Below are 17,448 nucleotides of genomic sequence, written 5' to 3'. Positions count from 1 at the left end.
TATGTATATTTATTTTTATACCGTATATATTCAAAGGAATCTGTAGTATTAGAAATATAGATGTTGACATTGCTGTTCTCCTTCTGAAAATGTTAGTTGCCTGGATGACTTTGTCTTTACCACTTAACCTTTTGGCCTAGAACAAGTCAGCTGACCAGGATAGTCAGTTTGAGGTTAGTGCTCCCAATCCATACTTGTTAAGGGTCAAATAAATCAGCCTGACGGCCAGGAAAATAGCATTTTTAGAAGAAAATATCACAAATGTCAGCTTCAATTCAGACTACAGATGTCATTGAATTTTCGATGGTACAGAAAAGAATTACTTTATATGAAATCCAAATTCTACTTCAGATTTGTTAAGACATTGTCCATGGAATAGATACAAATTTGGATTAAAGTTGTCATTTATGCTTTGGAATGCATTATAAATTGCAATTTTGTCTATTTAATAACAACAAAGGCCTAGTGATTTATGTTTTGTTTTAGTGTCTGGTAAATATGCTAGCCAACCCTTGGGAATCTTTCAGTAAACACTGCTGAATTTAATTAGTAATTCAGTTTTAGGTAATATTTTTTTAAGTTTCATGGAAGTTGGAATTGTGATTAGGAATATCCAAATGTTCTATCGGTAGCTATGTGGGACACTATGGATTTGAAGTGACTGTACATAAAGTAAATACTGTAAAAGTGGTTGACTAGTGACATCTGCTGGTAACTTTTGTAAACTGCTTTTCAATAAACTCTTCTGAAGACATTTTATATACAGTATTGATAAATGCTAAAACTGTCTGTGAATTTTTTTGAGAAATACAGAGGCATTTTAAAGACATTTATGCTATATTTGTTGATGCTGAAAAACATTGATTATTTTACCAGTAACTGAAGGCACTACTGGTGTACAAATATTGGTGCAAATGAAAAACAACTCAATCAACATTGACTATTTTTAATCCTTATGCTGCTAGCATTAGTAAATACCATAGATAGGAAAGTGTATCATACTTACTTGTTTTAAATGTTTTACATTTCTTCAGTTACTTCCTGTTTTTCAGGCCTAGGCAAATAACATCATACATCCCAGAAGTCTGCAGGAGGGGATGAGGGTATTCTTAGCAAAGCACACCCACCTGCCTGCATGCCTTAACTAAGGGCAGATGGATTTTCAGGAAGTGAATACTACATTAATCATTTGCCCTTACTCAAAGCCATGGCCACAAATGCTAGTGGGGAACTTTTCAATGTGATTTCTCAGCCAAATAAAGCATGGAGACATGGATGGGGAGGTGGGGTGGTTGGAGTTTGCATTGCATATAAAAAATTAATGAATGAAATTGGGTTGTGGTGTTCAGATGAAGTGTAGTTCCACTTTAAGGCTGAACTCCATCTTGGCAACCAGTGGACCAAAAAGAGTGGAAGCACATCTGCTGCCATCTTGTTGACTGGCTGGTCTGGATTCAGGGAACCTACTCCTCCCCCACAGCCATGGAGCAGTATCACATAGTGGGGGGAAGGGGGGTGAAAGTTTGGCCACTGCTATCTCTTGTAGACATTTGTTCTCCAACTTATTACTGTGAACATGCATAGGCTTGCATACACATATGCAAATAAAATAAAAAAAATAAACACCTTCAAGATTTAAAGCAGGGGTTCACCCTATGAAAAATTTCTAACACTACATCCAGCCCAGTTCTGCAAATAAAATTACACTGACCTTTTTTTTTTTTTCGTCGTACATAGCGTTTATCCTTAGAATTCACCGCGGCTTCCGGGTAGGGAATCCCGCGGGAGTGGGCATTCCTATTGACATGCCAATTGATTGACATGCTAAACGAGGGCGCACACAGCGCATCACGACTTCCCGAAAGAAGCTCGGGTCGGCTCGGCGCCTGCGCACTGGCGCCGAATAGAGCCGAGCCGACCCGAAAAAAAAAAAAAGGTCAGTGTAATTTTATTTGCAGAACTGGGCTGGATGTAGTGTTAGAAATTTTTTATAGGGTGAACCTCCGCTTTAAGCAATGTAGTGTATACATTTTTTTTAATGTGGACCAGACAGGGACAGCCAAAGGGATAGATGTGGCCGGGGGGGCGTAAAATGCCCAGGTCTGAGTTAAAGTATTTACAGCAATACCTGCACAGTTTAGCAGATATTTACTCAGTACAGCACTATCACGTTTTTCTTATTTATTCTTATGTAACTATTATGAGATACAACATTCCTTTCACTTGCATCACATCTATGTTTCAAGCTAGGCATGTGTACTTAATATCCCGATAATTGTAAGGTTCCTATTGTAAGGAAACAGTGGCTGCCGTGGAAACAACCATGTGAAAAATCATAATAGGCTTGAAAGACATATATACATACTGTACATTTGCACTAATTAAGGATTATTACATTAATTAAACAGTGTGTGACTTTTCTTAAAAAAATACATACAATGAAGAATTGAGAGAAAGGTAGCTAAGTGGTTAGCAGTGATGCCTTGGTATATTTTTCTTAATTGCATTAGGGGAGGCAAACAAACACATGTCAAAATCATAAGTGATAAACAATATCATTTTATTTTTGTATAGATAGAAATCCAGCTGCCTTCTTTCTCTTTCCTTTCATTTTTAAATGTAATATACTATAAGTAAATAATACATGTACAGTATATTCTTGGTTAGAATGCCCATCTGTTTTTTTTTTCTTTTGGGGGGGGGGGGGGGTTATTTTGTTTCATAATATATTGTTAGAATCCTCTTTTAGGCAGCTTTCATCAGAATAAGTTTTCATTCTATTCCTGTTTCAGTGACTATTGTAAGTGCTGGTTCACACTACAGCGACTTTGGATCCGACTTGTCAGACCTCAAGTCTCCCCAAGTCGCTTGACATCAGAAATCCCATGTTAGTCAATGAGAGCCATCTTAGAGTACACTACTGAAGTCGCTCCGACTTCAGAAACGTTTCCTGTACTACTTCAAGGCAACTTGTACCCATAGATTTCAATGGAAGTTGCCTCCAAAGTCGGATCTCCATCTTTACTTAGCCACAGCCAAAGTCGCCTGTCTTGGAGGCAACTTTAAGTCGCGTTGTAAGTTGCTCCAAGTCGAGTTGACGTTGCCTTGCAAAGTCGCGCTGTAAATCGGGTTGCCCCTGTGTGAACTGGCACTAAAGGTTTGTGTTTACCTTAAAATGTTACTAAACCCAGTAATATAAAAATAGATACTCTCTGCCCCACAGTGCCAACAGCTTATAAATCTTATTTTTACATTAAAATATTGCCACTTCATACCTTTTTGGCTGTACAGTTTCTTCAGTGCTTAGAGTTCAGGTAGGAGGAGTTTTCACTGCAGCCTATATACACGCCCACATGTGCGATTTCAATATCATGTAACCTGGCTATCTCTGAGAACAAGTAAATGTTCTCTTCAGCATAAAAGACACAACTGAGCATGTGCAGGAGGGGTGGGATCTGTGTTAGACAGTGCAGGAGGGGTGGGATCTGTGCATACAGGATAAAAAAAACTTTTTACACAATGCAGAGGATTAACCCCTTAACCCCCTTGGCGGTATTCCCGAGTCTGGCTCGGCGTGGAATTTCAGAACCAAAAGCGGTAACCCCGAGCCAGACTCAGGATCGCCTTGCAGCATCCACAGGCAGGGAATTACTTATCTTGTCCCTGGATCCTGCGATGCCTCTCCGCTGTGTGATCGAGCATTGTCCTTGCTCGATTCACACAGTGCCTGTGTGCCGCTGAGCTCCGTTCCCTGCGACGTTATGACACACGGGGGCGGAGATCGGTGCCAAATTCAAAAAAGTAAATAAACACATTACATACAGTATACTGTAATATTATAGATTACAGTACTGTATGTAAAAAATACACACCCCCTTTGTCCCTAGTGGTCTGCCCAGTGTCCTGCATGCACTTTTATATAATAAATACAGTTCTTTCTGCCTGGAAACTGGAGATTGTCCATAGCAACCAAAAAGTGTCCCTTTATGTCAATTATTATATATTATAATTTATGATTTTGTTTTTCAAATTTTATTATACCTGGGATGTCTACTAGACTCTTGTTTGGACAGATTTAAGTGAGTTATTTCTAAAAATTGCAGGCCTACAATGTAAAACGCCAAATTTCCATGCAAAATAATGGTACCACTTTCAGCACCTAAAATCTGAAATAATTATACCACCAGGGAGGTTAAGTTCCACAGTGAGTATAACAATAATGCTATGCTGCATGTACAGACTGATTTTACTGTTGTGGGTTTAGTAACTTTAATTTTCTTTAAAAATGGTTACCAAGACAATAATAGTGGGTGCATTTATCCACCCACTCTATTCAAAACAATAAAAAATGTCTATGAGTGCTTACAGATGTCACAATGTCAAACTTATATTTAAAAATGTTTAAAAAGTAGACATTGTATAGCTATAAAACATTTAAAAAGTGTATTAGGCTCCATTCACACCTAAGCATACTGCAGCGACACCTGTTGCATCGCATTTTTATAGCTACCGTATTTTGTGTGTTTTTATTTCACGTTTTTTGGAGTGGCACCATTCAATTTGAATGGGTTTACCTTTGCTCCAAAAACGCTCCAACGAAAATCATGTACCAAATTTTGCCGCAGAGCCAGGTGCATTTGGCGCTGTGGTTTTTGCTGGGATTTTAGATGCTGGCCTTTTATGGCAAAACGGCACCATGTTTGGGATGCCATTAAGAAATAATAGAATCGGAAACCTGTCCTGTGTATTGCTGCAATTCTGGAATTGCGGGCAGAAACACGCGATTACGCCCGCAATTCCAGTATGCTTAGATATGTATGGAGCCTTATAGCATAGCATGTAATATTATAGTATTTGTTATAGTGTGCAAATATTATTTAATATTTTTCACAATTTATAACTAAAATGACACAACTTAATTATTAAAAGATTTGATTTATTTTTCCAGAAGCATCATGATCGTGTTTGCATTTTTTTTTTCAAGTGGATCTTAATCACTTGTAGCTAAAGATTGATTGACTGCCTGTTAATAAACATTAGCTTGTACATTGCCACTTGCTGATGAGTGGTTTGTGTGTGTTGCTCTCCACAGACAGAAGACGTCCTGAAGATTGATGGAGGGCCATGCTATTCAAACAGCAGGCGTTGCTGAGACAGAAGCTCTTTGTGCTAGGCAGTCTTGCTGTTGGAAGTCTCCTTTATCTAGTTGCCAGAGTTGGGAGTTTGGATAGGTGAGTACCATTTAGCCAGATTCTTATTTAGAATTGGGAAAATCATAGCATTTACAGTATGTTATTTGTCTAACAGGTATGTTCATTGAAAATCATATTAACATCTCTAATGTTTTTACATGGAAAATTAAAATGCTGTATTAGAAACATGTTATATTGAAAATCTTAGCATTTTTTTTTTTTTTTATGGTTCTCTTTCTATAGTTGCATCAATGTGTATTGTGAAATGCAAACCTTTTTCCTGATTCATCAAGAATAACCTAAATGATATGTATGATACAAATTGAATATGTGGAAAGAGTTTCTGTGTTACTACTTTAATTTGTTAAATTGGCCAAGATATATTTTACCTTGTCTACAGATAGTCAGGCTGATATGTTTTCACTTTCTAGGATTTATATTTGTCTATCCATATTATAAATATGATTTATCATACTATTCCCAATCCTGTGTATGAACAATTCATGCTCAGGGCTTCAATCCAAAAACTGTATTACCTAGTTGATAAAATTCTCCAATGGTGGGTTTTAATATGCCATACTAATATGTTATATCCTAAATTTGATTGTTGTTCTCAGTAGTGCTAATCACTAAAACAAGGCTGAGATTATTTACCAAAATTCAAGAAGAGAAAGCAATAACCAAAGTAGAGTTGTTGCACACAATGTCCAATCAGGTGTGATATTGTGTTCCCTCAGAAAATCAACTATGATATTAAATTTGGAGTCATGGACAACAACATGACTTGCTTTTCTGGGAGTTTTTTATTCTACTTTTTTTAAAAGGCTGTGCGCGTTTTTATTTTTCTAAACCAAAGACTATACAGACTATTTTTTTGTACTACCATACTTTAGCATTAATATTTGAACACTAAAACATGCTGAGAACACATTGTGTAGGTGTTTGATTCTGTTATGTCATAAATTCCAAGAGATGGTTTGTAACAAATGTGTTAAAGGCCAACTCAAGTCTCACACATTTTTTATTCTCTTTATAGTCGTGTAAGCTGGTATGTTATAATTTCTGACTGATGTTGGCTAGAAAATCCCGAAAAATACCTGTATTTCTCTCAGTGAAAATTCTGCTTCCTGCTGTCCCCTCCTGGTCTCTCCTGTTCCTGTTAGCAGAGCTGAGTAACAGTAACACCCCTTAGCATAGTACCAAAGAGTCCTTACACAGAATAGTTTCACAGATAAGGGGAGAAGGTGTGTTTCACCAGCTGTGTATGAATGTTTAAGAGCGATGACACAAAGAGACAGAAGGGGGCACACTGATGGGGAAATATGTGAGTGGGGCACGCTGATGGGCATATATTAAGTTAAGGAGGCATGCTGATGGGCACATATTATGTAAAGGGGCACTCTGATGGGAATACCTTATGTGATAGGGACACCTGCTATAAGGGGGAACTCTGATGGGATCACCTGATGTAAGGTGTGCCACCTTACATCAGGTGTTCCCATCAGAGTGTCCCCTGTGGTGGGTACATATTATGTTAAGTGGCACTCTGATGGGAGCACCTGATGTAAGGTGGCACTCTGATGGGGACACTTGATGTAAGTGGTCACCCTGACAGGAATACCTGATGTAAGGGGGTACTCTGATAGTGGCAACTGATTTATGGGGGTAGTCTGATGGGGGCACCCAATGTAATGAATTACTCTGGTAGGGGGAAATGATGTAAGGGGGTACACTATTGAGGACATTTACATTTACAGAGTATTTCCAGAGTTTGTGGAGGAAACAGTAAAAAAAAAAGTGCCAGAAAGTGTGGCTTGCACCAAAAAGGAGAAAAGAAGATGCGTACAATCTTTCATAGCACGGACTTGTGATTTGGACCTCGGCCGGAAACATTTTTTAGTTACTGGACCTCCTTGAATTTTAATTCACTACCCCTGCTCTATACCAAATGTCCCAACTGCCCACCACTGATATAAAATATACACAATTTTAAAGATATATAAATAAACAGTACAGTATATAAATATATTTAAAAAAAAGTATATTTAAAGGACTGATTTTGTCCTATGTGTACCTTAAAATAAATGTTTCTTTCAATTTCTCTGTGTTGGTATTGTAATGTAGATATGACACCCTGTACTACAAGTTCACCTGCACCTGAACCTTATCTGATAAAAATATATAATGTGGGTACTAGTATAGTTTTATGCAATTATCTGCAGAAGGACTGAGGATAATTACAGCACTGACAGAGTAATACAATTCACAAATTAGAGAAATTATGCTTGCCAAGATATCATTAAAATATACACCATTTTTTTGCTTGCTGTTTCTGCCAGTTTGAAATATAATTAGTCCTGCTTATCTTTATTTCATTACAGGCTACCACCGATTTGTCCAATTGAAGGTCGATTCAGTCCACAAAGTCCGGATGCGGATACTCTCCGTGCTATGCAGTATAAAAGAGGACTCTTACATGAATTTCGTAAAGGCAATGCAACTAAAGAACAAATTCTCCTCCACAATTTGGTCCAGCAGGTACCAAAGGCAATTATCATTGGTGTGAGAAAAGGGGGAACTAGAGCCTTACTTGAGATGCTCAATCTCCATCCTTCAGTTGTCAAGGCCTCTCAAGAAATACATTATTTTGATAATGATGAGAACTACGCCAAGGGTATTGAATGGTACAGAAAAAAGATGCCCTTCTCTCACCCACACCAAATTACTATTGAAAAAAGTCCTGCATACTTCATCACAGATGAGGTTCCAGAAAGGATTTATAAGATGAACTCTTCCATTAAGTTACTAATTATTGTTAGGGAACCAACGACAAGAGCCATTTCTGACTACACACAGGTGTTGGAGGGAAAAGAGAGGAAGAACAAGACTTATTATAAGTTTGAAAAAATGGCCATGGATCCCAACACCTGTGAAGTGAACACAAAGTACAAAGCAGTGAGGACCAGTATCTACACAAAGCATTTAGAGAGGTGGTTGAAGTATTTTCCCATTGAACAGTTTCACATTGTTGATGGGGATCGACTGATCACAGAACCGTTGCCAGAACTACAGCTGGTGGAAAAGTTTCTTAATCTTCCACCCAGGATAAGTCAATACAACCTGTATTTTAATGCTACCAGGGGATTTTACTGCTTGCGTTTTAACATTGTCTTTAATAAGTGCCTGGCAGGTAGCAAGGGACGCATACATCCTGAGGTAGACCCCTCAGTTATTACCAAATTGCACAAATTCTTTCATCCTTTCAATCAGAAGTTTTTCCAGATCACTGGTAGGACATTTAACTGGCCCTAATTACTACTGTCTACAACACTATGTGTTGCACAATGCTTTCAGTAAAGTCTATAATAGGACAATTATGCACTTTTCATTGACACGTTTATTAGAATATATGTTGTTTATTTCTTGAATAAATGTAATTTATGTACGTGACCAAATATTTAAAAGGGATCAGTTTCTACTGTGAAGTGATAAAATAAGTACCCTTCCCAAAGTTTTAGCTAAAATCCCTATAACTATTATAAGGGGGAGACATTTCAATATAAAGCTTATTAAAGCAGAACTGTCAGGTTGAAAATAAAAGGATATATTGTTGAAAACAATAAAACTGTTCTACAACATAAAAACAATGTATTTCCAAACTCAGCACTGTCCTCTGTTGGCAGCACACGTTACAATTGCTACTGGCAAATATGACATACTGTAGTATTAGTTCATTACTACCACATGGATGCATCAGCTGACTTGCACACTTTCTGACTTTCTTAGCTGCTTTGCATAAGGCAGTTACTGGCTCTAAATTTATGGTCAGGAGAGGCAGATCCCATCAGGTGACATATTCCTGGATGTCTATGACTGTGATGTCGGGGAAAAAAAGACCAGTCCAGAGCAGGGCTCAAGTCCTGCGGGAACGCGTGGGAACGGAGTTCCTGCACTTTTTTCACAGCAGGAACTCAGTTCCCTTTGCAGGACTAGAGCAGCCGAGAGCAGCCGAGCCGCCCGAGCCAATCCTTCACTAAGCGGCGATGCCCAGCTCGAGTCACTGTCAGGGGCAGGCGAACCTTAGTAATCCTTTATGTTACTGCCCGCTTCCTGTATATGGATTCATCAGGTAGTGTGCGGGTATTCTGTCACTTCCTCGATGCCGCAATGTCTTTTGGGAGCTTTTGTCATTGTTCCCAGGAGACATTGCGGAGGTCTGCCGCGAGTTATCACGGGATTTGAGTGGAGTGGATCTTGGGTGGGAGTTCCTACACTTTTTCCCCCAGGACTTGACCCCTGGTCCAGAGGATATCAAGAAACAGGTTACTTTTTTTTTAGCGGATCAATAAAACTAGGCTATGTTTATAGTTTTCAAACAGTGGTCTTTAAATTGTTGGCGCTCTCTGGTTATCCATCCTATTCAACTAAGGGCAATGATGTCATTGGTAGCACATAATAGCATAGGTTGGAATGTCTCGCTGTTTGCGCAGTTGTCCCCAGTCCCCTAAGACTAAATACAACAGAAGGGAGGATTCTTTCTGCTACTGCAAGGTTGCATTCAGATAAGCTTCATAAGGGACCCTTGAAACATCTTTTCAAAACATTCAAGCAGCCAACCCTTCGCCCTTACTCTAAAAGGGTGTACTCCGTATGCACTTCCACATCTTTTGGGCTTACCTCTCATTCCAAACATAGGCTGTGTTTAAAGATTTTAGATAGTGGTATTTGAATCACTGGTACTCTCTAGTCATATATCCTATTCAGCTGAGGGCAGTGATGTTACTGGTGGCACATGGTAGCATGGACCACGCCTCTACAATTAAATACAACAGTAGGAAGGTTCCATTTTTTATGCACCTCTACATACATTGGGCTTTCCTTTCACACTACACTGACCAAAAAGTTGCATAAACAACAGTAGCCAAGTGAAACATTTAAAATGGGTACTTTTCTGCATACGACTCCCATGTGAACATAAACTAAGTAGCAGCGAGCTCTGTTCACTAATCAAAGAGTGAAGAGTAGATGGTAATGGAGTGATTGTGTGTAAGCATGTGACTTAAAAATGGAACATAGTGGTCTGAAGTGGAATGGAATAGGAGAAATTAACGTAGGTGGGCAGAGTATAAAATAAATCAGATGAACAGAGAGAGTGAAGGACTTTATGGAGTAGAGAAAGCTGTGCAGACAGGATGATGCCACTTTGTAGTGAGAAGAGTTAGAAAAGGGCCGGAAATAGGAAGCTACATCTGGATTTAGGTCCCAATTTTTATAGGGTAAAAGTGAATACTGACATATGTGGTCCAAGGCAACTGTTATTTAATTTAAAGTGGATCTTGGACCATAGTAATTTAAATCAACTGCTTTATGCAAAATAGCTACTCATAACCAATCAAAAATATGCATATAAAGGCTAATTGTTTGGTATTTGTATCAGCATATCTTACAAAACACATTATAGCAAATTTCATGTTGCAGGCCAATTTAGACTAAAGGTTGGTAACCAAAGGCTGTTAGTGTCATTCAATAGGAGCTTTATTAGCTGGACTCCTATATGTAGTCTCCTCAGAACTGCAAATTCCTTTAAAAAAAATAAAAATATTCCAGATATTTTAAAGAAATATTTGTTTCTCTGTAAATTGTGTCTAAAGAACACAACAATCTATTATATTGCAGCTTACCAGTCATCAGATGTAGAGGATGCACTCGTTTTCATTTATTCAGGCTAGGAACATTTTCAGAAAGCACAGAAAATACCTGTTACTCTATAGCGAAATACTGCACCCCAATCAGTTTCTGTGAGTTTAACTCACAGCACAAACATTTTTTTCTTGTGTAAACTACTAGTCCCCTTCGATCCATAAAGGAATGGATATGAACAAATGCAGATATGTTTGAAGTCCAGCCTGTGTGAAAACCATGGCTGCCCTCATACATTAAATAGAGAAAAAAAGCTTAAAGGGGTTGTAAAGGTTTGTTTTTTTTATTTTCTAAATAGGTTCCTTTAAGTTAGTGCATTGTTGGTTCACTTACCTTTTCCTTCGATTTTTTCCTTGTCTGAATTTCTCACTTCCTGTTTCTCCTCAGTAAGCTTGCCCCCATCATCCATGGGGGTTAGTCAGCCAGAACAGCTTACTAAGGAGGAACAGGAAGTGAGAAATTCAGACCAAAAAAAAAAAAACATTTAGAAGGGAAATCGAAAGAAAAGGTAAGTGAACCAACAATCCACTAGCTTAAAGGAACCTATTTAGAAAATAAAAAACAAACCTTTACAACCTCTTTAAACACAAACAGGCAGGAAGTGTGTAATTCACATGATTACCAGGTGAAAATAAGGCCTACAAAAAGCTTGAAGAAAGAAAAGTAATGTAGCCACTACATGTTATGGTCAGGTAAGCCACAATATATATTACATTTTGAGGTATAGATATGCTTAAAAAACAGAGAGAACAGTAATATTGGAGCTGCTATTGTTGATATGTTTTTTAAAGTGCAAGTTCCAAAGTTGACATGTCCTTTCCTGCCCTACCTCTTGAGTTTGATCTGAAAGATGTACTGCAGAATGGAAGTTCAGACATTTCAGACTTCAGTGGCTGCCTGATTGTTTCAGGTCCTTACTCAATAATTAGAGAATCAGGATCAGGATGAAAATTTGCAGTTTTTAGAACAAGTAAGCACGTACAGTTACCATATTTCTATTCTCCTGGGTTCACTTTTAACTATTGTGCATTTTCTGTAAATATACACTTTGAGTTATGACTGTATTATTTAACTGAAAGCAAGTTTTTGACATGGCTCAAATTTTTTATTTGCCTGCTGTTTTTTTGTTTTAATATTTTATTTTATTTACATATTTTAATCTGCTCCATCTAGTGGCCATCTTTATATCAGGGAATGTTGTTAACATCCTGACTATCTTTTACCTAAGAGCAGACGCCATTAAATATCTACTACTGTGTTTATACTTGTATTAGCCATGCAAGCTTCCTATGTGCCCCTCTCTGATTTTACATCACTTTGTTACTGAGACTTGGTTTTCTCTGACTTCATGGCAAGGCAAGCCACCCCCCTTACTGCCTCAGGGCCCAATAAGGGCACCCTCCCTGCACAGTACAAAATTGGTTGTTATTATGGCTAGGCAATGAGGTCATGGAATGTCAGGTTATGCAAAGAGTAGTAATTATGCAACAAGCAGAAAATCATAGCTGCTATAATTTTCAATGTTGTGTGCAGTAACCATACATTTGGTTGGCTGCTATGAATTTCTGCACTCTAAACATAATGATCTTATTAAACACTTGAGCCCCCAGTGCTGTTTTAACTGGGCTAGCAATTAATTGTCATAGCACAATTTGGTACCTGGTCTAGATTGAGCAACCAATGCTAGAAATACCAGACAACAGTGACCTGTAAGGCCCCGTACACACGACCAAACATGTATGCTGAAACTGGTCCGCGGACCAGTTTCAGCATACATGTTCGGTCGTGTGTAGGCGCGAGCGGGCCGAATTCCAGCAAACATTTGCCCGCCGGGCCTTTTCCCAGCAGACAAATATTCCTGGACGTGTTTTAAAACCGTCCGCTGGAATCCTGCCCGCTCGGACATGTACGGTCGTCAGTACAGACCTACCGTACATGTCCGAGCGCCCGCCGTCCCTCGCATGCGTCGAATGACTTCGACGCATGCGTGGAAGCCTTTAAATGGCAGGCCCGCCCACGTCATCGCCGCGTCATTGTCGCGGCGACGACGCGGACACGCCCCGCGTATTGTTTACGCGCGGACTTCTGTACGATGGTTAGTACAACCATCGTACAGAAGCCCTCTGGCAGGCATGTACGTGAAAACGGTCCGACGGACCGGTTTCATCGTACATGTTTGCCCGTGTGTACCGGGCCTTAGAGATTCTCAGTAAGAGTGCTCCATAGCAGCACAGTACAATGCCTTCACATGATCTTTAAATATCAAGTGTTGTGATATCATAGCACTTCAGTCCAGAAATCATCTATACCTAGGGCAGAACTGGATTCAACTTTGCCATGATTCGCCTTGCAGCAACATATCAATGGAATGGTTATTTATTGCTGGTTTATTACAATGAGCACTCGGTCAACATTTAATGGGGGCTGGATCAGCTGTCTCAAAGAAAAAAGTGTAGAAAATGAATTTAAAAAGATAGGAAACTAAATAAATCAATCACAAAAAGAAAAAAGAAAAACATTTATTCTCTTATTTTAATCCCAAGGTCCCAACAGTTAGGCCTCGTACACACGACCGAGGAACTCGACGGGTGAAACACATTGTTTTCATCGTCGAGTTCCATGTTAGGCTGTCGAGGAACTCGACAAGGCAAGTTTCTCCATTCCCGTCGAGGAAAAACAAGGCATGCTCTCTTTTTGGCTCGACGGGATCCTTGACAGTTTTCTCTTAGAAAAATGTACACGCAACCGGTTTCCTCGGCAAAAAAAAAATCCCAGCAAGTTTCTTGCTGGTTTTTGCCGAGAAACTCGGTCGTGTGTACGAGGCCTTACATTGAAGGCTCTGAAAGTAATTTGTGTTTATTACTGGAGCATTAAATGCTCACGTGATTGCAACGTCATTCGGAATTGTGCAAAATTGTGAACATTTGTCTGTTAATTTGCATCTGCACAAACTCGACTTGTTCTTATTTAATGCTATAATAAAGCTGAACTCCAGGTAATCAGCCAAATAAACAATGAAATACATATAAAGGAACTTTTTTATCTGAGAAAAGGATTTTTATTTCTGCATATCCAGTTCCAATATTTACGCATCTCTGCCACACCACACAGTCTTTCTGCCAAGGGAGAAGATATAAGTTTGCTCTGATGTCTGATGCATTTAGTAGTTCTTACCCCTATATATTGTCTCATCTTAGCCACTAACTAAACTTATGTCAGTTCCTAAACCCCTAATGGGTTTCCAAAAAAACAAACACGTAACTCTTATACGCTGCATGCATTCTATCAGCTATCAACCTTTTCACCCAGCAGAATGCTCCTAAAGCAGAGAGAGACAGAAAGGATGAGTGAGCCTTGAGCATCAGTCAGCTCAGACATATAAGACCCTGTGGACAGCTAATTGGTAAGGTCTGTTTACCAGATAAGATGTGGATCTAGGATCTAGGACTAGATGCTTTATCCAACCCAAGGCCCTACAAAGCCTCCAGGCTTTTGGAACCAGATCAGAACTTATTAGCTGAGAAAATAAGCAACAAGTTATAAGGTATGGAACTGCAGTATTTCCAAAATGAAAAAGAAAAACACTCTGGTACTTAAGGGGGGTAAGGGGGAGCAAGGGCTCTGTGACTCAAGTGTTTATACTTCCCTAAATTAATTTCCATCCAAGTGCTCTTCTCTTTCTTAATCATATTATACCTACTAGCTTATTTTGAAGAGCAGTAATAACGTTTATTCTGGTAGAAGATGATTTTTAAAGCCATAAAGACAAGCAATAAAGCACAATTGAATGTTTCTCTTAGGTAATCGAAAGAGTCCCAAAACACTAGGAAGTAGTATGTACCCTAAGTAAACATATGTCCACCACCTCCATATTTACACACTCTCCAGATAAGTCCGCATTTCGACTACCCGTACATGGGTTTTAATTGAATGACTTAACCTTATCTTCATTTGTTCAGAATAAATTACATCCCATCATCTATATTTAGGTGTTTTTTTAAACATTCAGACCAGCATACAATTTTACAAAATTCCTTATATTTCTATGCACCTGCATTTTGCTAGGTATTTTACTGGCTTCTATTCACTGGAGCATAGACCTTCACATGAGTAAGTGGTTTCACAAGTTTATGTAAAGAATCCTTCCCCAGGGTCGCATACTGACCTTTCCTTTACCCACTCACTAATCCATAAAGCTATTGGAAGCAAAGAAAGGCAACCCTGGGTAAATTCTGAGTTTATTTAGTCTGAGTTTACATGGGACTAAAATCTCCTCACGACTGGTCCAGCACCTTCTCATGGAGTGGGTTACTTCAAAATACCTGGAAGTATCAAGTATTTTCTTTTCTCCAAATAGCAGAATGGAAATGTGCAAATGACGGGTGATTTTGTGCTGCTAAGGAAAAGGTATTAGCAGCCCAATAGCCCTTGTGTTAGGCTGGAAACACACCTATTTTGGTGCTCTTTTGCAATGGGTTTTTGTTTAAAATCAATCTAAGTGCATTGAAATGCATGTCAAATTGCACCAATATGCATTGCCCTGTGTTCAAATATACATTGCGATGTAGTTTATAGTGTACATCAGTGCAAGTTGACGTGCATCAGGAGTTACATCTGGTATCAACATTCTTCCTGATGCTTTTCTATTGATTTCAATGGAAAACACATCAGGCAACAATTCAAAGCTATGTTTCCAGGCCTTAGATTTACCAAACTCAAAAGGCAGCAGGTTATTCTTCTTCTGTGGCTGTGCTGATCCAGGTGGAAACAAGGATTGGATATTGTACCCATACATATTAGCCCTTAAAACCAGAATAATAACTAATGTGCATTGCATTCTTATAACTGAAAGATTCCTGTGTATACAAGACAGTGTTTCACATAGTGATCTGGGTTTCTGCCTACAGAACCTACACTAAACGCATAATTGTCCCCTCAAAACACATTATTTCTATTTAAATATACCATGAGATATTAAGCAACTTTGCATATATAACCTCTCAATTCTGCCTTTTTTCCCTTTGCTTTGAGAGCTACCAGTTATCAGAGCCAGGCCAGTGTAAACATTATTGTATTTATACTCAGCTTGTTCGCATCTGCATTATAACTGCAAATAAGAACTGTGAAAAGGGTTTCTGCTCCACATACGATAGAATTTGTATGCTGCGTTTTACTCTTTTAGTTAGGCCCCTTTCACATTGAGGAGTTTTTCAGGCGGTAAAGCGCTAAAAATAGCGCTGCTATCCCGCCTGAAAAACTCCTGCCCAGCTACCTCAATGTGAAAGCCGAAGGGCTTTCACACTGAGGCGATGCGCTGGCGGGAGACAAAAAAATCTCCTGTCAGCAGCATCTTTGGAGCGGTGAGAGGAGCGGCATGTATACCGCTCCTTCACCGCTCCTTCCCATTGAAAACAATGGGAACCGCGGCAATACCGCCCGCAATGCGCCTCTATAGAGGCGCATTGCGGGCGATATTAACTCTTTATCGGCCGCTAGCGGGGGTTAATACCGCACCGCTAGCGGCTGATACCCGCGGCAATTCCGGCGGTATAGCGCCACTATTTTTAGCGGCGTTATACCGCCACCGCAGCTCCCGCCCCAGTCTGAAAGGGGCCTTAATGGAGATCCCAGCCTTCTGCATGAGTTTAGTTATGTTCTGCCTTTTTCATTTGATTCCAGACAGTCAATTATGGAAAATAGAATGCACATCTAGAGGGAGTTCTGATGCCTTCCATGTTCCTAGTCCTAGTCTGGAGATATGTTCTTTACACTGTAGCTAAACTCAACAGTTTGTGATCTCCAGCAATTACATGAGTGCAGGATAGTAATAAACATTCTGGTTTCAAACACTGTGGACATTGATTCAAAGCAGCTTGTGGTCTGGATGTCTTCTTCTGTTGGCACAGACAAACTTAAATGAGATTTACACTTTTTTGAATAAAAAAAAGTAAATGAATAAATGCACCTATTTGGCGGAAAGCAAATGTGCATTTATTATTTTTTTGCATTTGAGCCTGCAAAGCGTTGCACCCACAATCAGTGAATCACAGGTGCAATGTTCTGGCTCCTGAAAAACGATTTCTCCAGCCCTTGCTAGAGAAGGAGTCTTCAGCTAAAGAGCTGGAGGAAGTATCAATGGACATTTCCATACTTGTGCTCCATTAAGAACAACAAGTCTCTCTACTGTGGTGGCAGTATTTTCATTCACACCTTTCAGTAAAAATTTTACAAAATGCTGCAGAAATTAGAACCCCACAAACCTGTAAAGGAAAGGGGGGTTGGGAGACTGTGCATGCTGATCATGGTTCACGTTACACTGTAAATATGGGTGTAAAATGAAACATGGTTAGAATGATGGAGTTATCTTTTATGAAAAACAGGTTGTTATTAAAGCACAGACAGCAAGGTAAATTTTTGTTTTTTGCAAAGTTGGTTGGTATTTCTGGGTATTTTAAAATACAGCAAAACCATAAACTGCTTATACGCCCCGAGATCAGTTAACCTGAGTTTTTCCTTTTGTGGCAATGGGCAGTCTGAAGTCAGGCAGAAGTCCAAG

General features: G+C 39.2%; 1 protein-coding gene across 1 annotated transcript; it reads left to right on the top strand.

Annotated features, from left to right (window-relative positions):
* The first annotated feature begins 5,055 nt into the window (after positions 1-5,055).
* Positions 5,056-8,642, top strand: HS3ST5 (heparan sulfate-glucosamine 3-sulfotransferase 5). The gene is made up of 2 exons (XM_040347493.1): positions 5,056-5,231; positions 7,574-8,642. Exons 1-2 carry the CDS (start codon positions 5,125-5,127, stop codon positions 8,502-8,504), a joined length of 1,038 nt encoding a protein of 345 aa, XP_040203427.1. The 5' UTR covers positions 5,056-5,124; the 3' UTR covers positions 8,505-8,642.
* Positions 8,643-17,448: the final 8,806 nt, after the last annotated feature.

The sequence above is a fragment of the Rana temporaria genome, chromosome 4 (genome assembly GCF_905171775.1).
Source record: "Rana temporaria chromosome 4, aRanTem1.1, whole genome shotgun sequence".
Taxonomy (NCBI): Eukaryota; Metazoa; Chordata; class Amphibia; order Anura; family Ranidae; genus Rana; species Rana temporaria.
Note: the sequence above shows the minus strand (reverse complement) of the source record. Positions and strands in the feature narration are given on the sequence as shown.

Excerpts from the sequence above, each read along its gene's own strand:
- HS3ST5 (XM_040347493.1), top strand. The coding sequence starts at position 5,125 with ATGCTATTCAAACAGCAGGCGTTGCTGAGACAGAAGCTCTTTGTGCTA. Across the intron at positions 5,232-7,573 it reads AGAGTTGGGAGTTTGGATAG|GCTACCACCGATTTGTCCAA; the intron begins GTGAGTACCATT and ends ATTTCATTACAG.